Here is a 26,063-nt window from a genome sequence, read left to right as displayed (position 1 = left end):
AAGGACTTTTTTTTTAAAAAAGACTGAAATTACACACAGAACCATACAGCACAGAAGGCGGCCATTTGGCACCTTGTGCCTGTGACGAACCGGATTCTTTTACCCTTAGTCTGGTTCAGCAAAAACTGAATCGAATACACCTTTAAAGTTCAACACAATTTTATTAGCTGCAACAGCTGACCTATTCTACAGAATCGATTTCAACTCTGATAGAGTCTTTGTCAATCTCATAGAACAGGCAAAGTTACATGCGAAAATCCATACAATTATACATTTTCAGACAATTATACATCTTCAGGGGAGGGACATGATTATCAAAGGGTTAACACCAATCATAAGCTGAGTCTGGTCAAGCCAGGCTGAGTGACATAATGGCCGACCACTCACAGGTATTGTGTATGCCAAGGGAAAGGGAGGCTTCCTTATCTCTGGCTCGGTATGTTTTTCGACCTTGTCTGAAAAGGGAGATCCATTCATTACTGCAGCTGTACAAGACCCCCACACCAGAATTCAGCTTTATTTTATCTCTTCACTTGATTAACACAAGGCATGCTTATTCATAAAGGAAATTAATAACATAAACAGGTCGTCAAAGAAGAAGCTCATTGTTTCTAATTCTAGCTAGCAAAATGGGCTACTTATATTAACCCATCGTTCACCACACTGCTACAGGCTATGGAGGTATCTCACTGAACTACTAAAAGCTTATATGCATTTTCATTAGAGGGGCACCCTTAGACATTCTCACCTGCTCTTAGAAAGAGCTATCCAATTAGTCCCACTCCTCTTTCCCCATAGCTCTGCACTTTTCCTTTTTCATAACATATCCAATTCCCTTTTGAAAGTTACTATAGAATCTGCTTCCACCACCCTTTCACAGAATTCATTCTAGATCATAACTTGATGCATGAAAAAAATTCTCATCTCCCCCCTGGCTTTTTTGTCAATTATCTTAAACCTGTGTCCTCTGGTTACCAACTCTCCTGCCAGTGGAAACAGTTTCTCCCTATCTACTCTATCAACACCTCTTAAACCCCCCCCCCCCACACCCCCCTTAATCTTCTCTGCTCTAAGAGCAATCCCAGCTTCTCTAGTCTCTCCACATTACTGAAGTGTCTCATCCCTGGTACCATTCTGGTAAAACTCCTCTGCACCTCTCCAAGGCCTTATCATCCTTCCTAAAATGTGGTGTCCAGAATTAGACCATACCCTAGCTGAGGTCTAAGTAGTGGTTTTTGAAGTTTAGCATAACTTCCTTGCTTTTGTACTCTTATGCCTCTACTCATAAAACCAAGGATCCCAAATGCTTTTTAAAAAACAGCTTTATCAACTTGCCCTGCCACCTTCAAAGATTTGTGCATGTGAACCCCATGTCTCTGTTACTGCACCCCCTTTAAAATTATACCATTTAGTTTATATTGCCTCTCCTTTTTTTCCTTCCAAAATGCATCACTTCACACTTCTCTGCATTAAATTTCATCTACCAGGTGTCTGCCCATTTCACCAGTCTGTCTACATCCTCCTCACTGTTTACTACATTTCCAAGTTTTGTGTCATCTGCTTTGACTTTGAAATTATGCCCCCTATACCAAAAGTCTAGGTCATTAATATACATCCAAAAAGAGCAGTGGTCCTAATACCAACCCTTGGGGAACAACACTGCAAACTTCCATCCACTATGAAAAACCATTCACAGCTCCTCTCTGCTTTCTTTCTCAAAGAATTTTGTATCCACGCTGCCACTGCTACTTTAATCCCATGGGCTTCAATTTTACTAATAGGGTTTATTATATGGCACTTTATAAAACACCTTTGGAAAGTCCATAGACACATCAACTGCACTACCTTCATCAACCCTCTCCATTACTACAAAGAACTCAATTACCTTTTTCAATTTCTCTACCCTTCCTTTTTTTCTGCGACATTGGCAGCATCTGCTTCTAGAGAAGACAGATGCAAAGTGCTCATTTAGTACCTCAGCCACACACTCTGCCTCCACAAGATGATTTCTTTATTGGTCCCTAAATCGGCCACACCCTTCCTTTGACTATTCTTTATATGTTTAGAAAATACTTTAGCGTTCCCTTTTATGTTACCCGCAAATCTTTTCTCATACATTCTCTTTGCCCCTCATCTCCTTTTTCAGTTTTCCTCTGCACTCTCTGTATTCCACTTGATTCTCTACTGTATTATAAACCTGACATTTATCATAAACCTCCTTTTTCTATTTCATTTTAATCTCAATTTCTTTAGTCATCAGGGAGCTCTAGCTTTGGATGCCCTTCCTTTCCCTCTCGTAGGAATGTGTTTATTCTGTACCCGAACTATTTCCTCCTTGAAGGCCTCCCATTGCTCAGTCACTGTTTTACCTGATAATCTTAGTTTCCATTCCACCTGAGCCAGATCCCTTTTCAACTCACTGAAATTAGCCCTCTTCCAGTTGAGTATACAGTGCAGAAAATTTTACTGAATTTTATAGAGGCCCTGTGGCACAGAGTTGGTGCACTAGCAAAGCAAGTCATGAGCTTTTCCCTGCGTTACTCCTGAACTAAGATCTTCTCTCTCATCTGGTTCATTTAGGGTGCTAGAAAACAATCAAAATATTAGAGCACAGAAACACTGATGTTTTTCTCCTTCAGCCACCTAATCTAATCCCACTATCCTACTTACTTTAAGTGATGGTGAATCAAATGTGCTTTTAGGAGACTTGAACCAGATATAAAAACTGGCAATAATTTTCAAAATGGGTAACCTACCCACCCTCAGTTGAGGTACTTAGAGGCCATGACAAATTCTATAAAAATAATTGTATAAACCAAATGACATCTGGTATCATAATCAAATAGCCGATAAACTTACCCAATGCACCTGGACCAGCTAATAAAAATTCCTCTCGACCAATCCGCTTTACAATCGGTCGTTTTTCCTCACTGTTGTATGGAAACAGGTCCTGTGAAGTTCCGGTGTTATAACTCAAAATAATATATTGTGTGCTCATTGCCAAGCAAAGGAAGTACCCGTCTGCGGCTATAGCAACTGGCTGCTCCGGTGTGGAGACTTCCTTTATTAACTGGACACGGTCCTCATGCACAGTGTATATTTGTACAGTTTTCCGTTTCATTGAAATGGCACAAACTTCAACACAGAAAGGGTCTCCAGTCACTGGGTTCTCATTTACAGCAAATGTGGTTACTCCTTTGATTTTAGCTCCTGACGGTACAGGCTCCAGGTTGATCATATTCAATAAAGTCACAGTATTGTCGCACAGAACCATTAGCCTATTCAAAGCCGATGCTGCCTTTAGCTCATTCACAGCTTTTTTTAGCCCCAGATATTTGTGTAGTTGTTTTGTTGGAGTAAAAGTAAGTCGCCCCGAGGTGGATACTTTTTCTTCTAATAGGAAGTGGTAGATATAGCAGTCATTTGTCCCTACATAAAGATTTTTTCCACAACATTCAATACAGTCAATAGCAATCCAAGTTTTGTCTCCTATCAGCAGATCCCGCTCAAGAACAGGAACAAGTTCAAATGCCTTCACACTCATCGTGACTTCTCAGTCATCTAAAAAAAGACAAAAATCAAAGTATGCACACATATTATCAAAACAACATCGCCTCAGAAATTACTGATGTCCTTGGCTATATTTTCTTAACGTTGACTAGAATAAGTTCTGCATACAAAAATAGAGGATCACCCCATGGCACTACTTACAAAAGCAGCATCTAAAGTTTTTCCAGCAGAATTGGAAGCAGCAATAGAAATCATGAATTCAGTAATGCATCATTAACTATACAGCTTAGGTTTTTTTTTAAGATAAAAACATTATGAACTTCTGATTTCAGACACAGGTCATATTTAGTGTTCTAGTGCACTGTGCCAGATTCACATTCACAAACCTCAAATACCTAATCTTATCCTTAAGATTAGATGAAGCAGCAGAGCATAGGAAGAGGAAAGGAACAAAAGAGTTAAAGTGTCATTCAGGTCACTTATGGCAAGCAGACTCTCTCTGGCATTGAGTCAGCTCCAAGATGGCACACCTGGCAATGGAAGATTGGAACTGAATCAACTTTCCATTGTTGACTCAGTAGTCCGATTCCTCAGCCAGGCAAGTTTACAGAACTCCAGGGCGCTGTTGATGATTGCCCAGTGAGCCTGGCTCACTAATAGAACCTGGATATATAGATCCGTCACTGTGGGGTCTGATTCTTCCCACTCAGCTAAAGATAATTCTACAAGCCAATGCCCTAACAAGACCAGTCATCCTGGCTGGACAAGCAACAGGAAGCTCACTAATACTGTATGGTTCTCGACATTATGGCTGTAGCTAGTAAAACTCCAGCAGTATTTCTATGCACACTTGGGGTCCCTAAGCCTGGACGTTTGCAAACTTGTGCCTCAGCCATTATGGTTTAGTTAGATGTTGTATTTGTTTAATTCAAATTTATTCATGGTAAATCCCTTACAGATGCGAACATTTTAGCTAGTCCATCTGTGCTCAATTCACTAGTTAGAAAAAAATACCTGACTACTGACCAAGCCAAATGTGCCATCTGGCAACAATTTCAAAAATGATTACGTTTTTTCCAGTAATTATGTTGTAAAATCCAATCTGTAATGTAAATGACAGTAATGGACCAATGTACATCTTTGACAAAAAAGCCTGTGCAACTGTTCTAACAACCTTTAAGTCACTGCCAACACAGTTGTGAAATTGAATGCTGAATTACAAAATCAATGCAATCTACATTGGAATTCTGTTGAAACAAAATCTTAACATACTGGAGCACTTTGTCATGAATATTTTGAATTAATTACTAGCCTTCCCCCAAACAGCTCAATAAGTAAATGTGCTGTGGTGCTCAGCTATGCAAACAAGAAGGGTCCAAGATTTTATCCCTTTTCTGAACTGAATTAGATTAGATTATCTCAGCCAGGGTAGCAATGGGGGTACCACAGTTCAGCAATGTCCCCAGCTGGAAATGCCACATGCTGGGCTCAGCTATGATGTCCTCAACAGCTGAAACGCACTGTTAAGGGTGGCACATGACTAATGGCCACTTGGGAGAAGTATCAGATGGCTATCAGTGCCCACGAAACTTTAACCTAGCATGGGTCACCATCTTATGAAGAGGAGAAAATTGGAAAAACAATTATTAACCATATAAAATGTTGGAACCGATTCAACATCCAGTTACACATTAACATTGGCACTGTTGTAGTTTTTTGCATGATTCCAACTGCAAACATGCAGTTTAAATGCTACTGAAAACATGAATGCCTATAAAATGCAGTTTCCTTAGTGCAATTCTAGGATCATTTCAGCCTTGGATTGGGGGGAAAAGAGAGAGCAGAAAAGAGAGTTAAACTAGGATATGCTTGGTTTCTGCACCTCCAGTGAAAAAGAAATCACAATTGGCTGGGGGAGGGGTAGAGAAGGATGTCAGACATTGATTCTACCCCATTGCCCTAGTCATTTGAGCGTAAGCATGGCTTTGTTGAGAGCTAAAGTTCGGTGACCAGAATGATTGACTGCCATTTCAGCTGGGGCCCTATTAGGTGAAGATGCTAAACTTTTTTTTATTGCATTTGTACTATCTTTGCTAATTGTTGAGGTTTTGTGTCAATAAAACCATAAGCGTGGTGAAAAGGCCATTCAGCCTATCAAGCCCATTCTTTTCAAAAGACCATATATGATATGCTCTATGGTGAACTCTTGGGACATTTTCCTATGTTAAAGGCGCAATATAAATAAGTTGTTATTTTTGGTTGGGTGGGGGAGGGGGGGGGGAAGGAGGAAGACAAGTATAATCAAATCAGAATCTCAGAACAAAAAAGTGAAACTTTCTATACAAAATATAGAAAATCTCACTTTCTGTACTGAGATTCTGATGTGATAAGAAAGATCAGGTAGAAACTTAAAAGTATGCCAGCCTTGGCTCAGAGGTAACACTCTTTCTTGAGTCAGAAGGTCATGGGTCCAAGTACATAGTCAGTGCAGTACTGAGGGAGCCAGCACAGGCATGATGGGCCGAATGGCCTGCATTATTCTATGAAGTTGGCTGCCACGTTTCCCTACATTACAACTGTGGCTGCACTTAAAATTACTTCATAGACTGAAGCGCTTTGGGACATCTTGAGAATGTGAAAGGCTCTATCAATGCAAGTTCTTCTAGTACACACAAACACATTGCATAATATAACAGATTTCCAAACTTGTGGGTGCGATGAGGTTATTAGGCAGGGCGAGGTAATGGCTGCAATATGTATTTTATGCGTTGGTGGCATTGTAGCACTCCCCTCAACACTCAGGCTGATTCCTGCTCTGCTCTCTCCAAAACTCAGACATCCCCTGCAAATAGATCCAGCTTACAATTATTTTCACTCAGTTTAAAAGGCATTTCTTGCCAGTTGTTTGCCTTCTGGTATTTTACCTCTGCAGCATAATTTTCTTTTTGGAAGTGCTCATGAGCCGAGGTCCCTGCTACCATAGCAGAAATAAACGAACAGCAGCAAGTCATTGCCCCTCCTGGCTCTGCTTCAAAAATCTGTTAAAAAGGTTCTTTGCTCCAAATTCCACAGCTCTGTGGAGCAAGCACTTTTTTGTCCCTACATTGAAGTCCTTGCAAACCCTTGGGTACATACCCATGTTTAGAGGGAACAGAAATAGCCCTCCTATAAAAACTGGTCATAGCATCAAAAATTATTTTATTACCCAGAGCTCTGCATTTTTCTGGAAAGTTCATTTCACTCTGCTTGAATTTTGTGTTGCTGCTTGCTTGGCATCATCTTAAATTGAGAAATAAATTAATAAAGGCATCCTCACTTTCAAAAAAAATACTTCATCTCCTCCAAAGCAACCCAACGATTCATTACTCCTAGTTCCATCCCAAATCAAACAGACCCATTCTAGTTCCACTCGCAGAGGATTGTTCATCCTTCACCCGGCTCACATATCCAACCCGAAGAGAGGTGATGCCCACAATTTTCCTTTCAGCGAAGTTCCTTCCACTGTCAAAATGGCCAGGAAATTCCTCAGATCTGCACCCACTGCGTTACTTCGCCAGTGAAGTGGGATCAGATTCAAGGAATTGCCCAGCCACTGAGTTAGGAACATAGGAACAGGAGTAGGCCATTCAGCCCCACGTGCCTGCTCAGCCATTTGATAAGATCATGGCTGATCTGTGATCTAACTCCATATACCCGCCTTTGGCCCATATCCCTTAATACCTTTGGTTGCCAAAAAGCTATCTATCTCAGATTTAAATTTAGCAAGTATCAATTGCCGTTTGCGGAAGAGAGTTCCAAACTTCTACCACCCTGTGTGTAGAAATCTTTTCTAATCTCGCTCCTGAAAGGTCTGGCTCTAATTTTAAGACTGTGCCCCCTACTCCTAGAATCCCCAACCAGCAGAAATAGTTTCTCTCTATCCACCCTATCTGTTTCCCTTAATATCTTATAAACTTCAATCAGATCACCCCTTAACCTTCAAAACTCTGGGGAATACAACCCCAATTTGTGTAATCTCTCCTCGTAACTTAATCCTTGAAGTCCGGGTATCATTCTAGCAAATCTACGCTGCACTCCCTCCAAGGCCAGTATGTCCTTCCGAAGGTGCGGTGCCCAGAACTGCTCACAGTTCTCCAGGTGCGGTCTAACCAGGGTTTTGTATAGCTGCAGCATAACTTCTGCCCCCTAGTTCTAGCGATTGGATTGTACTGGAACAGAATTAAAACTGCTAAAATAACAAAATTGCTGAAGTATTCTGGGTTACCAGCTAGAACTACACTAACATTAATTATGCAGAAACACAGTTATTTAGAGAGGGGAGCACACATAGGATATGAATCTCCAAATGGAGACTCAGCAAAAAAAGTTTGGAAACCTCTGACATTAGGGGTTGGCCTTGGCTTAGTGGTAGCACCCTCACTTGAGTCTTAAAGTTGTGGGCTCCTTTCTATAAACACTTGAGCACAAAATCTAGGTTGACACTTCAGTGCAGTACTGAGGGAGTGTTACACTGTCAAGAGGTGACATATTTCAGATTAGACATTAAACCAAGGCCCTCTTATGTGGATGCAGATGATCCCATGACACTATTTGAAGATCAGAGGAGTGCTCCCCAGTGTCCTGGCCAACATTTATCCCTCAACCAACATCAGTAAACACAGATTATCAAGTCATTATCACATTGCTGTTTGTGAGAGCTTGCTGTGCACAAATTGAATACCACATTTCCTACATTACACCAGTGACTACACTTCAAAAAAAGTACTTAATTGGCTGTAATAAAACAGAAAATGCTAGAAATACTCAAGTCAGGCAGCATCTGTGGAGAAAGAAATAACTAACTAACATTTCAGGTCAATGAACCTTCATCAGAACCCCCTTCTTACAAAGGGTCATCAACCTGAAACATTAACTTCTTTCTCTACAGATGCTGCCTGACTCATTGAAATAAAATCAGAAAATGCTGGACATACTCAGATTTCCAGCATCTGCAGTATTTTGCTTTTGACTTAATTGGCTATAAAGCGTTTTGGGACATCCTGAGGTTGTGAAAAGCAGTATATGAATGCAAGTTCTTTCCTCTCCAACATAACCAAGACCTAGCCCCACCCCAAAGATAAGTTAAACACACACATCACTCAATAACGGAATAAACCTAAAGTGCCAGCATCTTATCTGTAAACAGTTGAGAATCATCGATTAACATGCAAATGCAACTGATTTCTTAATCCCCACTGAATTATGAATAACGACACTGCTCCTTTAACCCCTTCCCCAACGCGACGCCCGAGCTCTGCCATAATCCCTCTAAATCTTCGATCACCACATATCCATTACACAGCGCCGATCACCGCTCCAAAAACCCCAGCGACTCATCCCTCCTGCTCTTACCCAAAGCTCTCGATCCCAGCCCCGCACCTGACGTCTTCCCCAGCTGCTCTCCTCTTCCTGCTGATATCCGGCGCTTTCCCATGTGTTTCCGGTCACGTGGCATCTGCAAGGACCCCCCCCCCCGGCTGTCATGTGATCGTGAACATCGCACCTCCTCCGTCAGGAGGCGCTACTGACTGGAGTGTACTGACGTTAGTTCCATCACATATCTAGGTCATTGCCTAGAACTCCATTGTGCGCTACTTCTGACCCCCGACATTCTCCATTTCCAAAGGCTGGGCGAAGTTTGCGCCGGCGCAGCAGCCCCACAACTGGCCGTTGTCCGTTTATTTCCCACTAAAACAGCGTCTGTGACGTTGGAGCGGTTCGTCGGCGCCGTGATTGGCGGAGCGGAGATCACGTGGTGGTGCCTGCTCGCGTCGAATCGTGGGAGATTCTGAAGATGGCGGTTGGTGAGGGATCGGCTGTGAAGAGTGAGTTTGATTCGGATCTGCTGCTGCACCCGGAGCTCCTGTCGGGGGACTTTCTCCTGAAGCTGTTGCAGCAGGTGAGCAGGAGAGGGCCGCGGCGCATGCACTCTGTGCCACGGCCGGTCGTTATTGGCCGTTAACTCCCCAAGGTGTCCGGGCAGGGGACGTGTTATTATTGGGGGGGGGGTTGGTGCAAGAAACAACAGGCGGATCTGCTCCAGTAATCGCGTGAAAGTTGTGTTACTGAAATAAGCAAATAACCTTAGGCCCTCGAGCCTCGGGAACTTGTTTGAAAACCTATATATATATCACCGCGCGATTTAGGGGCTGGGTTTAGTGGGTAGGGTTAGAAGCTTTTATTGACAACGCCATTGTCGACGCGTCCTTTACATCCCCTCAAACATAAGCGCTTGTGGTAAATTTGGAAGAGTTGGACTTTCTGTTTAAAAAGCCTTGAATTACAAACGCACCGTGTGAAAGAATTTTCATTTCCAAAGTCCCATTAGGTACCACTTTACACTTCAATCGCAAGATTTGAAAGCTTATGTGTATTTGAATATGCTGTTAATTAAAACATCTATTACTGAAATTTTGCAGAAAAAAATCTTTTTTCTTACAGAAGAATATAGATATATGTCCTGGCTATCAAAGCCATAGTAGACTTCAAGTGTTCACAATACTACATTTTCATTATTATGTTGTAAGTTTTTTAAAAAGTTTATTTTTCTGACTTTACATGCACAGGTGTGAAGGGCTGAATCATGCCACTTTGTGCTGTAGGCTTAATCATAGAATCTGTGGTTTATGCTTCTATGGTTAATGTTGGCAGAGAGCAGGTTGCCTGCTTGGTGACTTGGTCAAGGATGCTATTGGCTAGACAGCATTAAAGTGTGGGTAGGATGAGATTGGCCATGCTAGGAACAGTTCATTAGTCACCTTCATATGTGAAGAGATTTATTGAGAATAACTTCTAAAAATTACTAAACTTCTAAAAATTACTAAACTTAAGTGATCACTACTTAGTGGGTGACAAAAAAAGACCTCACCCAAATTGGAAAATGTTGCATTAAGATGTGCTATTTGAAAGCCTAGAGCAGCACAAATACAGAATCTCTTAGTAACTCAAATCTACAGTGTGAATTTTTTAAAACACCCCCCCCTCCCCCCCCACCATTGCCTTTTGTATTTTCCTTGAATCAGAAACCATTCCTTAGTTAAGGTGAAAGTCGTAGGCATGTTGTGCTTAGGGAAATAGAATAATCAACTACTGGGAGTTATAGGAAGGCAAGATCAGGTGGTGTCCTGAATTCATGTGGGAAGTGTCAGGCTTCTAATCAATGTTAACAGGCTGTGTATCAATAGCCAGCTATCGGAGGCTTTTCTGTATGCAATTTTGAATATAAACATTAAATAAAATGATTGACTAAAAATGATTGCTTTAACACATTTAATATGGACCTAACATAGAAACAGAAAATCAGATTTCCAGCATCTGCAGTATTTTGCTTTTGATTTAATATGGGCCTGTTTCCTTTCAAATTGCTTCAACCAGTTTCTTCCATCATAACTTAGAACTAGTGCCAGTGGATCAGTCATTGTATTTTGCAAGTGTAAAATATCAGTTCAGACCACACTAAACTTGTATATTTCAGCAGGCATCCTTGATCCCACATAGAGTCATAGAGTTATACAGCACGGATAGAGGCCCTTCGGCCCATCGTGTCCGCGCCGGCCAACAAGCCCTGTCTAATCTAATCCCATATTCCAGCATATGGTCCGTAGCCTTGTATGCTATGGCATACAAGGCTAAGACATTACTGTTTCAACAGTAACTGTTGTCAGCGGGTTGATAGCATGAAAATAAACAAATCCAGCATTTTCATTACTATTGTGGTGCAGGGAACAATTTTTAAAAACTTGCATTAAGAAGTTCCAACACACACACTTCTAAAAGGTAATTTTATTTTGTTTTGAATCCTGTAAAACAACATGTACAGCAAGGCAGTTATCAAATACAATTGTTTGTTGTACTTACTAGATCTGTGTGTTTTTCTTCAGAGAAAAATAGCTACTGAGAACCTGCATGAAAAGGATCGGATTGTTGAAGTGTACATTCAGCATGTCATTCCACTGCCACAGAGGGAGCTGCCCAAGAATAGATGGGGAAGAATGATGGCTGAGAAAAGAGGACATCAGCCCATTTGTGCTACACAGAGTCAAAGGCATGTAATTCCTGTGTTGTACAATGAAGTCAAAAAGGCTCATCAGTTTCTTTTATCTTTATGAACTAACCCTTTCTGATCATGGTTTGTACGTTTAATTTTTGCACTGAATAAGGTGAGGGATGTCAGTGATGGTTTTAGCACACAGTCAACATTAGGAAAGTTAACAAGTGCTTGGTGTGGCACAATGATTTATTTAGATGTGAATAACGGTCAGGTGACTTTAAGGCAATAAACTACAATTCAGTTGTCAACAGAATCGGTCAATTAATTACTTTTTAAACTTTTTTTATTCGTTCATGGGATGTGGGTGTCGCTGGTGAGGCCAGCATTTATTGCCCATCTCTAATTGCCCTTGAGAAGGTGGTGGTGAGCCGCCTTTTGAACCGCTGCAGTCTGTGTGGTGAAGGTTCTCCCACAGTGCTGTTAGGAAGGGAGTTCCAGGATTTTGACCCAGCGATGATGAAGGAATGGCGATATATTTCCAAGTCGGGATGATGTGTGACTTGGAGGGGAACATGCAGGTGGTGGTATTCCCATGTGCCTGCTGCCCTTGTCCTTCTACGTGGTGAAGGTCGCCGGTTTGGGAGGTGCTGTCAAAGAAGCCTTGGCGAGTTGCTGCAGTGCATCCTTTGGATGGTACACACTGCAGCCACAGTGCGCCGGTGGTGAAGGGAGTGAATGTTTAGGGTAGTGGATGTGGTGCCAATCAAGTGGGCTGCTTTGTCCTGGTTGGTGTCGAGCTTCTTGAGTGTTGGAGCTGCACTCATCCAGGCAAGTGGAGAGTATTCCATCACACTCCTGACTTTTGCCTTGTAGATGGTGGAAAGGCTTTGGGGAGTCAGGAGGTGAGTCACTCGCTGCAGAATACCCAGCCTGTGACCTGCTCTTGTAGCCACAGTATTTATATGGGTGGTCCAGTTAGGTTTCTGGTCAATGGTGACCCCCGGGATGTTGATGATGGGGGATTCGGCGATGGTAATGCCGTTGAATGTCAAGGGGAGGTGGTTCGATTCTCTCTTGGAGATGGTCATTGCCTGGCACTTGTCTGGTGCGAATGTTACTTGCCACTTATCAGCCCAAGCCTGGATGTTGTCCAGGTCTAGTTGCATGTAGGCATGGACTGCTTCATTATCTGAGTGGTTGCGAATGGAACTGAACACTGTGCAATCATCAGCGAACATCCCCATTTCTGACCTTATGATGGAGGGAAGGTCATTGATGAAGCAGCTGAAGATGGTTATGTAAGTTTTATAAAGTTCTTTCTGCTCCATTCGGTTTAGTGAAGTTCTTTTTCATATGTCGCTGTATGAACACTACAGAATACAAAAAAAAGTTGTATGAAATCACTGAAACCATTTGATTTTCAGAGATTATCCATTGAATGGGAAAAGTTCAGCTGCAAACTTTTGAATAATAGATGGGATTGCAGTATTCATGTCTTGCGATTTTGTTCTGGAATGCCTCAATTTTTATGTTGGAAGCCTTCATGAGTAGGGTTACATTGCCTAATTTTGATGCATATAAATTTGGATATGTGCATGTGTGTTAGACCTGTAGTATTTGTACTCTAGGAGTTATACTAATAGTTCCTTAGTATTTATAATTCACTCCTGAGAACATGGCAATTAATATAAATTGCTGACTACCTCCATCTGCTTCAGTGTTAGTTTCCCAACATTCAAAATAATCTATTTTGTTATAAAAATGTTTTGCAGCAACTTCTGCAAATTGTTGCTGTTATAAATTTAGAAAAAGCTGTGAACATTTTTATCTAAGTATCCTAAATATGTTTTGTATAGTGACTACAAGTTAATCCATAATGTCATGGTACTATGCAACCAAGATATAATATTTTGATTTGACTACGTGTGCAGATTATGTATAATAAGAGATCTGTTTATCAACGTTAATGTGTCATGCTATATTTGCATCTCGGTTACAATTGCAGTTCACTTAAACACAAGCAACTGCCTAGTACTGTACTGTCCAACTACTTGCAGAACATCTTTGTTACCACTTGTATTGCTTGTAGGTTGAGAAACATTACCTGAGCTCAACATTTAATGGTTTCCAGAGAACATCCTCTGTTATCGCGTTGCATTGAAACTACAGCACAGAAACCGGCCGTTCAGCTCAACTGGTCTATGCTGGCATTTATGCTCCACAAAAGCCGCCTCCTGCCCTACTTCAGCTAACCCTATCTGGATACCCTTCTATTCCTTCCTCCCTCGTGTGCTTACCAAGCTTCCCCTTGCATGCGTCGATGCTATTTGCCTCAACTACTCCTTGTGGAAGTGCGTTCCACATTCTTACCGCTCTTTGGGTAAAGAAGTTTCTCCTGAATTCCCTATTGGATTTATTAGCGACTATTTTATAGTTATGATCTCAGTTTTGGACTCCCTCACAAACCCTCCCTCAGTGCTGGCATCATCCTTGTGAATCATTTTTTGCACCCTCTCCAATGCTGCTATATCCTTTCCTTAATATGGAGACCAGAACTGTGCACAATTCTCCAAATGTGGTCTAACCAAGGTTCTACAAAAGCTTAACATAACTTCTCTTTTTTAGTTCTATCCTTCTAGAAATGAGCCCTAGTGCTTGATTTGCCTTTTTATGGCCTTTTTAATCTGTCACTACTTTTAGTAATCTGTGTATCTGTGCCCCTAGATCCCCTTGCTTATCCCATTTAGACTCTTATTATCCAAGCAGTATGTGGCTGCCTTATTCTTCCTACCAAAATGCATCACCTCACACTTATCTATGTTGAAATTCATTTGCCATTACATGCCCATTCTGTAAGTTTATTAATGTCCTCTTGCATTTTGATGCATTCTTCCTATTAACTGCACCCCCCCCCCCAATTTGGTGTCGTCCACAAATTTTGAAATTGTACTTCTGATTCCCGAATCCAAATCGTTAATGTAGATTGTGAACAACACTGGTCTCAGCACTGATTCCTGTGGAACACCATTTCCCATCTTTTGCCAGTCCATTGCCATTTTATAGAAAATAAATAATTTTTTGACTAATGAATTCTGTGTTTTTACATTTGAAGGATTCCATTTTGAACTTTTTAATAGTGTTGAGCTTACAGTCTTTTGTCCATTATTTTGCAGACCAACAATGGAGGGTTCAAGGAAAAGACCTCTTATTGTTTTTGATGGCAGCTCTACAAGTACGAAAATAAAACTCAAAAAGAACGAAAATGGAATGGCAGATGAAGTGAAGCAGCTGCCGTCAGGGACTGCGAACACCAGCCCCACCAATAAACTTGCTGTCCAACCAAGTGACACAAATATTCTGACCAATAATAATGCTGTCAAAAGTCCAGTTCGAGGTGCTGTATCTAGCAATGGTATGGCTACCATGAAACATGGAGGCAACAAGCCTTTGAAAACCTCACCATTGCCTTACTCAACATCTCCTGGAGGCACCAATCCCATAAAACTAAAGCGAGCACTTGCAAAAGATGGAGAGGGAGATGCACCAGTAAGTTTTAAGATTTACCGTTTTTAGCCAGACCTAAAGGGTCATGCTACTATAATGTAATGTAGACATAGATTTTTTTTTTTGCACGCTTGTGTAATTGAGATGTAGCAGCTGTAATGTACCTTTTTTATATGAATGGAATTTGATGAAATGACTATGAACTATCAGCTGAAGAACAGGTTCTGTTGAAGAGTGGCAGTAGACCAGCTTGTTTGTTTTATTAATTGGAAATTATTTTTTAAAATAGTACTGCTGTATTGGTTCAAGCTAGTGCAATTGGTCCAATAAACATAATCGTATCTGAGCTTGCAGTTTGTTTGTTTTTTTTGTGACTATATTTACTGCCAAGCATAATTAGATATCTTTGAATAAAAATTGATATACAAGGCAACCTAGTCCTAAGTTCATATTCCAGCATCAGTTCTCACTGCAGTCTCCTGGTCAGTGTGTTATAAATTATAACTCCATTGTTCACTGGGTGCCCTTATGCATACATATAAAGTCTTAATCTTTAGTTCTGTTCTGGTCATGAGTCTCCTGCTGGTTGATACCCGGAATAGAAAATGTAGCCCTTAGATCACTGTCAAGTGTGAGTGAGCTCGTAGAAGTTCCTTTTCCCTCTCTTTGCAATTTATTTGTTAAAGGAAAAGGATAGCCAGGATTTAGGAAAATATTATGTAATATAAGTACTGTGAAGCTAAGTATTTTTAGTGGTAAAATGCAATATTTCAAATTTTCCATCTGTTTGTTGCTAATGTGGACTGTTAAAGTAACCTATTGTTGCTACATTCCTGTGAAGTAGCAGTATTATTAGATCTTAAAATAGGCAAGAATATCAATTTCTTGTGTCTCATGGTGGTGAGGCTTTTTCAGGCACTGATGGCCCTCTAGAGAAGGGTTTAAACTATTGTCCATGGGCTATATCTGTCCCCCAATCACTGGCAATCCAACCCTCAAAACCCAGACAAAATCCGATTTCTGCTTATATTTCTTATTCGTTGGTTTGTCCTATTTAAACTTTGTGGGCCTAGAAGTTTGGAAAGGAATGGTTTTAGCACAACTGCCTCATTGATGAATAGATTGGAACACCAAGATCTCTTAATATCTGCAGTCAGTTATATGAAAATTAATGGAAACATGGATATAAACTTTATGGGACTGATTTTCCTGGCCTCTGGTGCTTTACAGGATCGGTGGCACCTGAAATATGCTGCATCTGTCCGGGCAAGGTATGCCTGAATTTCCTGTCCCTGCCACCTGAGCAGACCTCATGCCAGAAAACAATGTAGAAAACTAGAGTGCAACTACAATCCTTGGACCCCATAGCCTGAAGTTCTGCTTGGGGGATAAAAATTATCCTTGCATTGGGGCTCCTCTTCAGCTTGCTGCTGGATCCCCAGATCTGAGAAGGGTCTTGGTACAAAGCACTTGTGCCCATTTTATGAGGAGCCCCTACCACATGGCCACAGGAACAGGAAATTAAGGGAAAAAAAGACTAGGAATGCCCCTTTCCACCTCATTACTATAACATTATTGGGTCTGTCCTGCACCTACTACAGGCACATGTCCTGCTGCTCGATCTTGGAAAGCCCTGGAAATCCTGGGCCATTGCAAAGGGTGCAGAGACCTGGTATAGCTGGCCTCCAACTCCTTTTTCCTGATTTTTGTGCCTGGATAATGGGCTTTCCCTGGGGCAAAGGTCAGGAAAATTGGCCCCAATCTGTGACTCCCATTGGATGTATCTGTGGCCCATGAAGACTAAAAGGTTTTACACTGTTATTCTAGACCTCTTAACCAAGTGACCATTCATATGTAGAATGAAGAGTATTGGAAAGCTATTTGGTCATAGTTGTCATCTCCCCCAAGCCCAATATATCTTTCATTTTTCTACTGCTGACAGGTCTAGAATGAGGGGACATAGATATAAGATTTAGGACAGCGAGCAGCAGAAACCTTTTTACACAGATGAGAGTGCATTTCACACTTCACAATCAGAGCTAGTGATTTGAAGCAGAGACCAAGTCAACTTTTAACAATTTAGATAGGTGGTTGAAGGAAAGAGGGATAAAGTGATATGGGAACAGAGTGGGCACGTGGGATTAGGACTACTACTTGTGTAAAGGATAAACACCAACACTGGTTGGGCTGAATGGCCTGTTTCCGTTATGTCTGCGATTCTATGTAGTGATAAGGAGCGAATGCAATGGCTGATTTATTTTTTCTGGTTTTTCCCCTTCCCCAAATATAAGAATCCTGAAGCCAATGGCTTATTCCCCTATGGTTGAGTTCAGCTAGCTCAAGCACGGACCAGGAATTAAGCCTGATTCCTTACTGTTCTGTATGGGTCTATACCACACTATATGGTGCATTTACCCGCTGAGCTGACTAACGTCATTTAATGGTGTTCATAAAAGTGGGAAACTTCATACCCAGAGCACAAGTATGTTTATGAATGTGGAAATACAAAGGAGCAATTTCAGTGTTTAAAAACTCTTGTTTAAACTACTATCATAGTTTTGGCATGCTGAGGAATTGTAACTCCTATATATTATGCACAACCTGATATCTTGTAAAATTTAACTTCATAATCTCACTCGTGTTTTAGCATCAGGTATTTGATACAAAGCCTCGTTATCCATGCAATGGCGTAATTTCCCTATAAACTGAAGCAACTCTCGATGAACAAAAAGTCAGCAGGAATTTAATCAAAATTTGAATACATTTTTTAAAAACTTCCATAATAGTCTTAAGCTTCAAACAATTCGTATAAGCTTATGCTCATATTCACATTTTAATTACATGAATCCCTTGTTAGTATCACTTGCTTGTAATTTTGTAAGTATCTTGAATTCTATCTTTGTCATACTGATATATATCCCACATTCTGATTGTCCTTGCGCACTGCTGAGGATACCACTGAGACAACCTACACAACACTGTTCCCACATCCTGATGAGATATTGACGCCATTTTTAAACACACATAAAAGAAAGACTTGCATTTATAGCGTGCCTTTCATGACATCAGGATGTCCCAAAACACCTTACAGCCAATTAAATACTGTTGTAATGTAGGAAGTGCGGCAGCCAAATTGCACAAAGCAAGGTCCCAAAAACAGTAATGTGATGACCAGATAATCTATTATTGGTATTGCTTGAGACATATCTGTCTAGTTCTATCATCAAATTAGTTATTTGCTTCAAAGCTTTTAGGTTTTGATCAATCACATTAACCAGGTATGTACTGTAGAAGGAACATTTCTACCACATTGATTTCTGTTACCAGTAGGTGGATTCTCCATGTGCATGTAGTTGAGTTTGGCCCCTCACCTCTCGAGCAATTCATCAGCTCTGACATCAGAAACCCTCCTATATAGATCATGCCCTAAGGGCTGTTTGGCAGTGCCCTTACAAATGATCAATCCCCTGAGACCAGAGGGATAAGAAGAGTAGGTCTCTTGTGTAAGTGGAGGACCTGCCTTCAGCTAATAGGAATAAATCTTAAGTACAGCTTGCCTTCACATTAAGGCTTTTACATGCTTCTGTCAATTGACTGCCAAGTCAGCAATTACAGGAAGGAAGGTTGATGAGGAAACTAATCCTAGCAAACCACCCAGAAATCTAAGTTTAAAAAAAAATGAAAATGTGAATTTGAAGGCTGATACTATTCTGTATAAATCTGACCTGCTGTATCCAGATTGTTGTGTCTATAAATATGAGTAGATGATTATGCAAAACATGTTTAGGTGGAAAAGCAAGGTCCACTTTAGTGGATTAGGTAGGAACAATTTAATGAGTGATGCAGTAATATGTTTTGGTATCCAGCTAGAGTAAGGTTTGAGATTGGCCATCTTAGTTTTATATCCTATTTGAGAACAAGTTGATCTGGTGGGTTCAGACACCAAGACACAGTCATTTATACTGCTGCACAGATTTTTGAGGATATTAAGATTCATGTGCCTGTAAAGTAAACAAACATTAGGTTTCAAGATGGTTCTACCCTCTTTCGCTGGATTTCTAGGAAGAGACAGCAGATAATCATTGCCTGATAGTCACCAAACTTTTGCAGTAGTTGTAATGCCTACCATGAAGGCAGCCTTCTAAGCAAAAAATTTCAGTTCTAAAAAAGGATTAGGTTCAAAACATAAGTATATTAACTGGGAAAATGAATGCCCCAGGTTGAAGGGATGTTTTGATGGGGGAGTTAACCAAAGTAGGAAAGTATACTTGAGCAAACTTTCTGAAAACTTTTAACATGCATCCAAGGTACAAATGGCTTAAAGGAACCGTTGTATACTGGATTTTGAATCATAGGAACAGGAGTAGGCCAATCAGCCCCTCAAGCCTCCATTCAGTCAGATTGTGGCTAATCTGTACTTTTACTGCATTTAGCTGTATCCCTTGATATCCTTACCTAACAAAAATCTATCAATCTCAGTCTTGGAAAATCTCAATAGACCATCTATCTATAGCCTTTTGGGAGAGAAGTTTTCAGATTTCCACCACCTTTGTGTAAGAAAATGCTTCCTGATTTCACTTCTAAATGGCCTAGCTCTAATTTTAAGATTGTGCCTCCTTATCACCAGAGAAAATAGTTTCTCTGTATCGACTCTGTCAAACCCCTTTATTATTTTGAACACCTTGATTAGATCACCCCTCAATCTTCTAAACTTCAGGCAGTACAAGCCAAGTTTATGCAACCTGTCTCATAATTAAACCCTTTAAACCACGGTATAATTCTGGCAAACCTGCGTTGTACCCTGTCCTAGGCCAATATATCCAGTAGCAAAAGTAAACGTTGGCCCCTCGGGCTGAGATGGGAGATACAATGGGGAATCAGGAATTGGCAAATGTGTTAAACAAATTTTGTATCTGTCTTCACTGTAGAAGACCCAAAAAAAATACCAGAAATAGTGGGGAACCAAGGGTCTAATGAGAGTGAGGAACTTAAAGTAATTAATATCAGTAGAGGAAAAAGTACTTGAGAAAGCTTTGATTTGTAGGTTCTTTGTCAGAGACTTTTCCTAGTTTCCTCACCCAAGGGATTATTTGTGTCAGGGTGAAATTGATGTCCTTGACTTCATTAAAACTGAGATGCTTCCTCCAAACAGGTGCACCATGTGAAATAAACCACTTTTCCTCCTAGAATTTTCCTGGTAACCAACTTTTCTGCCAATTTGTTCCTTGGACCAAGGGCCCTTGTGTAACAACCTCTTATGTGGAACCTTTTAAAAATCCAAATGTACGACATCCACTGGTTCCCCTTTATCTACCCTGCTAGTTACATCCTCAAAAAAACTCCAGTAGATTTGTCAAACACTATTTCCCTTTCATAAAACCATGTTGACTGCCTAATCATATTAGTATTTTCTAAGTGCCCTGTTACCACTTCCTTAATAATGGATTCCAGCATTTTCCCACCAATTGATGCTAAGCTAACTGGCCTGTAGTTCTGTGTTTTCTATCTCCCTCCTTTCTTGAATAGTGGGGTTACATTTGCTCCCTTCCAGTTGGCTGGGACCGTTCTAGAATCTAGGAAATTTTGGGAGATCATAACCGATGCATCCACTATCTCTGCAGCCACCTCTTTTAGAACCCTTGGATGTAGGCCACCAAAAGGAAATTAACCCTGATGCCTAGAAGGTATAAGCATTGTTGGTCAAAATCATAGGGAGTAGATCTCAGCATTGAGTATTGAGAAATACTTGCTTTAGCTTATTCAATTTAAGTTTAAGGCTTTGCGAGGGTAATCCATGCAGGTGAGGCACCTGGGATGCACAGCCTAGGGAGGAATTTTGACATACATGGATACTGGTCTTCCTTCCCTACACACCACCTCCATGCTCTACCAAATAAAATGAGCAGAAAATGCTGGAGGTGTTGGTCAGATATTTTACTGCAGAGTTGAAAATTGTATTTCACTCATACATAGCGCTAATAAAACACAAAGTATTCGAAAAACCTTTGTAAAGTTTAAATTCAAGCAGTGTTCAGCTATTATAAACACGCCTTTAATCTTGGTGGGAGTTCAATACGATTACATTATCGTGTAATACACAAACACACAGAACAATTGGATGTAATTTAGTGTTGCAAATAATACTTTGTTTTTGCCTGCAGGGGGAGTTAAGATCTACAGAGCCAAAGAAAAAGATTCAACATGTTACCTGGCCATAAGGTCTGCCAGTCCTGATATTCCAGAGAAAATGTTTCATTTACATCTTATGATATAACCATGCCAATAAGCCTGTTGGAAATGGCAAACAGGAAAACCAACTGGGAGTGAGGCACCCATTAAACAGTTTAAAGAAATCACGTGATCCATTTTGATTCTAGTAGCCCAGCCAGTGAAGTAAGATCTCCCACTGAACAGTTTTATACTAAAATACAATTTATATACTTCTTTACAACAATGGATTTTTTCGATTTAGTTGCTTCCTGTTTGTGAAAGGAACCAATAATCATTTTTGAATAGAAAATAGGAATATCACATTAGTCGCATATCAGGTATAGTACAACACTTTATGCACAATTCACACAAGTCTGCATTTAACTCTGTATACGTCTGGGCTAAATCTGGGACTCATTTTAAAACATGTCACAAAAAGTTAAAGCACATCAATCTGACTTTTGTTAATTTGGTACTGTATTTTTCCATATGTAATCATATCAGTTTTCTAGACTTAACTCATGATATAACACATGGCATTTTAGTGTTGCAAACTAATGGCCCTGAAAAAAACATAGTTGATGTTTCTTTTGTGTACTAATGGAACTTGTGCATAGCACGAATAAATCCAGTGAGGACGAACTTTAGCATAGGCAGTTTTTCATTGATTCCCCTATTCTGCTAAAAATATAAATTTAGTGCTACCTATTGGTTCATCTATGAGCACTAAATTGTCATCTCAAATTCTTCAATCAAATTTTAAATAAAACTTATAAGAACTTTCTATTTCAAACATTAAACTATGCTGTATTCATGTGTGTGTGAATATCGGAACGTTACCTCAGTATCTTGAAAGCTCTTTTTAGTTAAGTGTTTTCCTGTCTTCAACTTCTGGATTCATATCAAAACATATAAACTAACAGCCCTCGGTGCAAATACCTTGATTCTGTACAAAAGCAAAATACAGTGGATCTGGAAATCTGAAATAAGAACAGAAAATGCTGGAAATACCCAGCAGATCAGGAACATCTGTGAAGAGAGAAACTGAGTTAATGTTTCAGGTCGATGACCTTTCATGAAAAAAAAAATTCTCGTATAATAGTTTGCCAATTAAATAATGCAAAGAAAGAACTCCTATTTATCACATCTCAGAAATGTCCCAATGCACTTCACAAATTTGAGTTACTTTGCAGTCCAGCTATTATGCAGGTAAAGATCACATGTTGAATATAATAGTTAATCTAATAAGCAGCTCTGACTAAGGTGTAAGAAGCAGTCTTAAGTATATTATGATGGAGGAGTCTTTTAGGTAAATAGTATCTGTGATGTTTAATTTTAAATTTGTTTGAATTGTTGTGCCCATCAGGGTGATGGATATTAGTGCAGTGTTAAGATATGAAACAGTTTTCCATTTTAGGTATCCAGTACTGGCATCAAACACTCCCAGGTCAGGTATACCACAGCCAGATGCAGAGTCTTTACTTTGCCTCAACAATTTGTCTCAATGATGCGCCTTACCCTTCAGAAACATACACCTACTGCATCAATGTGATACTTCCATTTCCCTCACTAACCATCTTCATACCCTCAGAGAGATTGCAGTTATTGCCATAATAGGTGCAGTTTAGTGCTGTGGCCCTTCCAGAGGATTTAAGTTGAGACTGCCAAAGATTCTGTTTCATAAAAAAGTCCACAAAACCAGGAGAGAGAGGACACGATGGGCCGGAGGGCCTCTATCCGTGCTGTATAACTCTATGACTCTATGACTTTCATCCAAGCAGTTTGGGCTGGAATCAAACCCAGTTCCCAGGTGAAAGCAGTGTGCTAAGTCCCTACATTCATACCACGACCGTAAACAGAAGTCAAGACACTTTCTACTTTATATAAGTTAGAATAGGTCAGAAAATAGGATTAAAAGTGTGGTGCATTTGCTATGTATTCCAATGATATGATACATGTGATGTAATTGGTAGTGTTGGGGCCATCTACATGATATATGAGACCATCGGAGTAGCCTCTCCCTTAAATTTCACTTTGCACAGCTCTGGACCTCATCAACTACCTGTCAGTAGAAGGAGCAGATTCATTAAGATAGCAGAACTTTAGAGTCATATTCTAGAGAAGGCAGTTTTTAAAAAAAAAGCCATAAAAACTCTGACTATATTTTGTAAAGAATGAAAGAACTTCCATTTATATAGTGCCTTTCACGACCTCAGAACGTCCCAAAGCGCTTTACAGGCAATAAAGTATTTTTTGAAGTGGATTCACTGTTGTAATGTAGGAAATGCAGCAGCCAATTTGCACACAGCAAGGTCCCAAAAAGCAGTGAGATAAATGACCAGATAATCTTTTTTGATAGTGTTATTTGAGGGTTAAATAATGGCCAGGACTCCTGAAGATCGCCCCTGCTCAGAATATTTTTTAAATGGTGAGAAACAATTAAATGTTGGTGTTCAGAGAGATTTGGGTGTCCTCATACAAGCAACACAGAAAGTTAGCATGCAGGTACAGCAAGCAATTAGAAAGGCAAATGGCATGTTGGCCTTTATTGCAAGGGGGTTAGAGTACAAGAGTAAGGAAGTCTTGCTACAATTGTACAGGGCTTTGGTAAGACCACACCTGGAGTACCATAAACAGTTTTGGTCTCCTTATCTAAGGAAGGATATACTTGCCTTAGAAGTGGTGCAATGAAGGTTCACTAGATTGATTTCTGGAATGAGAGGGTTGTCCTATGAGGAGAGATTGAGAAGATTGGGACTATATTCTCTGGAGTTTAGAAGAATGAGAAGTGATCTAATTGAAACATATAAAATTCTTAGGGGGCTTGATAGGGTAGATGCGGAGAGGCTGTTTCCCCTGGCTGGAGAGTCTAGAACTAGGAGGATAGTCTCAGGATATGGGGTCGGCCATTTAGGACTGAGATGAGGAGGAATTTCTTCACTCAGAGGGTTGTGAATCTTTGGAATTCTCTACCCCAGAAGACTCAGTCGTTGAGTATATTCAAGACTGAGATCGATAGATTTTTGGACTCTATGGGAATCAAGACTATGGGGATAGGGCAGGAAAGGATTTGAGATCGAAGATCAGCCATGATCTTACTAAAATGGCAGAGCAGGCTTGAGGGGCTGTATGGCCTACTCCTGCTCCAATTTCTTATGTTCTTCGAATAGTGCCATGGGATCTTTTACACCCACATGAGAGGGCAGATGGGGCCTTGATTTAATGTCTTGTCCAAAAGACAGTGCAGCACTCCCTCTGTATTGCATTGAAGTGTGTGCTGAAGTCTCTGGAGTGGAGCTTGAACCCACAACTTCCTGCCTCATAAGCGAGTATGCTACCACTGAGCCACAGCTGACACCAAGAGTGGGCCACTTGGGTGAGGTCCTGGATGGGAACCCAGTGAGAGTTGGCGCCTCAGCAATGAGAGAACCGAGGCTATGGTATAGTGTAGTTGTTCCTGTTGTCTGTTGGCATAAAGAAACTAGACAAACCCAAAGGGACCAGACTCCTTGGGGGCGACATTCAAACGCTAGAGGCAATGGAGAGAAGAGCCACGAGGCTGATCCCCATGTTAGAGGGATTGAGTCATGACGAGAGACTAGACAAAACTTAGGAGGCAATTTTAACCTAAACCTGTAGTAATATATCATTTTTAATTATTGATGTTTGCATGGTAGCCTCTTTTTCTTGATTACAGTAATCTTAAAATCTGCATATAGATTTTACTTAGGGGAGGTCCAAATTGCTGTATATGTTATTAATCTCCAGACTCCAGTCAATAGTCCATAGCTACCTTATACTCAGCTTTCTGAATTAATTGTAATACTATCATTGTGCCTAGTACAAAGAAGTGTTCCGCCACAGATATTAAATTAAAATGTCCGTCAAAAAATGAGCCCCAGATTACCAAACTATTACCCGTTATCTTCAGACTCCTATTTGTTACTGTCACAGCTATCTGTAAATTACTTATTATTTTGTTAGAACATAGCAGACGTTAACAGGATATTGTTTAGATGTGAGTATTTTTTGTATGAGTGGTAAAAATAACCATGACTATTTAAATAAATGTTTTTGAATCTTTAAGCTTCCCTCTGTTTATTTTTCCCTGTACATATAGATAAATACAATTGGCACCATTCATATATTCATACTTGGTTGATTTAGAGCTCAATGTGGGTAGGTGGTATGTTCTGAATACGTTCTCAGGGAACAAGTCAATTTTAACAAATGATTTCTATACTCCTCAAAAGGGTGAAATTCAGACATTTCTGTATATTTTTTCTGGGCAGTATTGAGAACTCTGTATAGCTGTTACTTTATTTTTATGTATGCTGGAACTGAAGAATGTGTGTGTTGAATGAAGAGTGTAGCCATAAGTGATGTGTACCATTTTGGCTGTTTTCTTGCATTATTGCCAAAATTATACACCAAAGGATTGCTATTATATAGTAAGAGTGCATTTCAGTTTTTAAAATCAAAATTTTGTTTTTAAAATACATGAAAAACAAAATCCCCCATGCACTGAAGGATGAGATTTAAAGCAATGCAGTATGTTGGACTACCTCTTGCAGTACCAATGCACTGTGCTATGGAATGGTCGGACAATAGATTCGCACTTGAGGTGAGCATTCTTCTGTCGGCTGGACTTTCAGGGAGCTGCAGATTCCCACAAGAAGGGAAATTAATGTAAGTAATTCTTGGCCGCTTGCAAAATCTTGTAGCAGCCAATTTCCATACAGGTTTGGTACGCACCTGGGGCAGGGCAAGAAAATGCCTTACAAAAATTAAATTCAAACCCTTTGAACCA

The 26,063-nt window shown here is 40.3% G+C and overlaps 2 protein-coding genes across 4 annotated transcripts in view; one reads left to right on the top strand and one right to left on the bottom strand.

Moving 5' to 3' along the window:
* The window catches only part of tgfbrap1 (transforming growth factor, beta receptor associated protein 1), a 69,890-nt gene extending 60,860 nt beyond the window's left edge, over window positions 1-9,030 (bottom strand). For 2 of the 3 annotated variants that reach the window (XM_067986198.1, XM_067986200.1), the window contains exons 1-2: window positions 8,902-9,030; window positions 2,860-3,561 (exon numbers count right to left, since the gene is read on the bottom strand). In XM_067986198.1, coding sequence (XP_067842299.1) covers window positions 2,860-3,544 — 685 coding nt within the window. In that variant the 5' untranslated portion in view covers window positions 3,545-3,561; window positions 8,902-9,030. Of the gene's footprint in view, window positions 1-2,859; window positions 3,562-6,715; window positions 6,790-8,901 lie in introns of all 3 variants that reach the window. The other variant, XM_067986199.1, reaches the window with a different exon arrangement.
* A 233-nt stretch (window positions 9,031-9,263) lies between these two features.
* On the top strand, window positions 9,264-25,339 carry c6h2orf49 (chromosome 6 C2orf49 homolog). Its single transcript, XM_067986201.1, has 4 exons — window positions 9,264-9,448; window positions 11,430-11,593; window positions 14,713-15,085; window positions 21,205-25,339. Exons 1-4 carry the CDS (start codon window positions 9,344-9,346, stop codon window positions 21,259-21,261), a joined length of 699 nt encoding a protein of 232 aa, XP_067842302.1. The 5' UTR covers window positions 9,264-9,343; the 3' UTR covers window positions 21,262-25,339.
* The last annotated feature ends 724 nt before the right edge of the window (window positions 25,340-26,063 follow it).

Source organism: Heptranchias perlo, chromosome 6, assembly GCF_035084215.1.
Source record: "Heptranchias perlo isolate sHepPer1 chromosome 6, sHepPer1.hap1, whole genome shotgun sequence".
Lineage (NCBI taxonomy): Eukaryota > Metazoa > Chordata > Chondrichthyes > Hexanchiformes > Hexanchidae > Heptranchias > Heptranchias perlo.
Note: the sequence above shows the minus strand (reverse complement) of the source record. Positions and strands in the feature narration are given on the sequence as shown.

Excerpts from the sequence above, each read along its gene's own strand:
- c6h2orf49 (XM_067986201.1), top strand. The coding sequence starts at position 9,344 with ATGGCGGTTGGTGAGGGATCGGCTGTGAAGAGTGAGTTTGATTCGGAT. Across the intron at positions 11,594-14,712 it reads TGTGCTACACAGAGTCAAAG|ACCAACAATGGAGGGTTCAA; the intron begins GCATGTAATTCC and ends ATTATTTTGCAG. Across the intron at positions 15,086-21,204 it reads ATGGAGAGGGAGATGCACCA|GGGGAGTTAAGATCTACAGA; the intron begins GTAAGTTTTAAG and ends TTTTGCCTGCAG.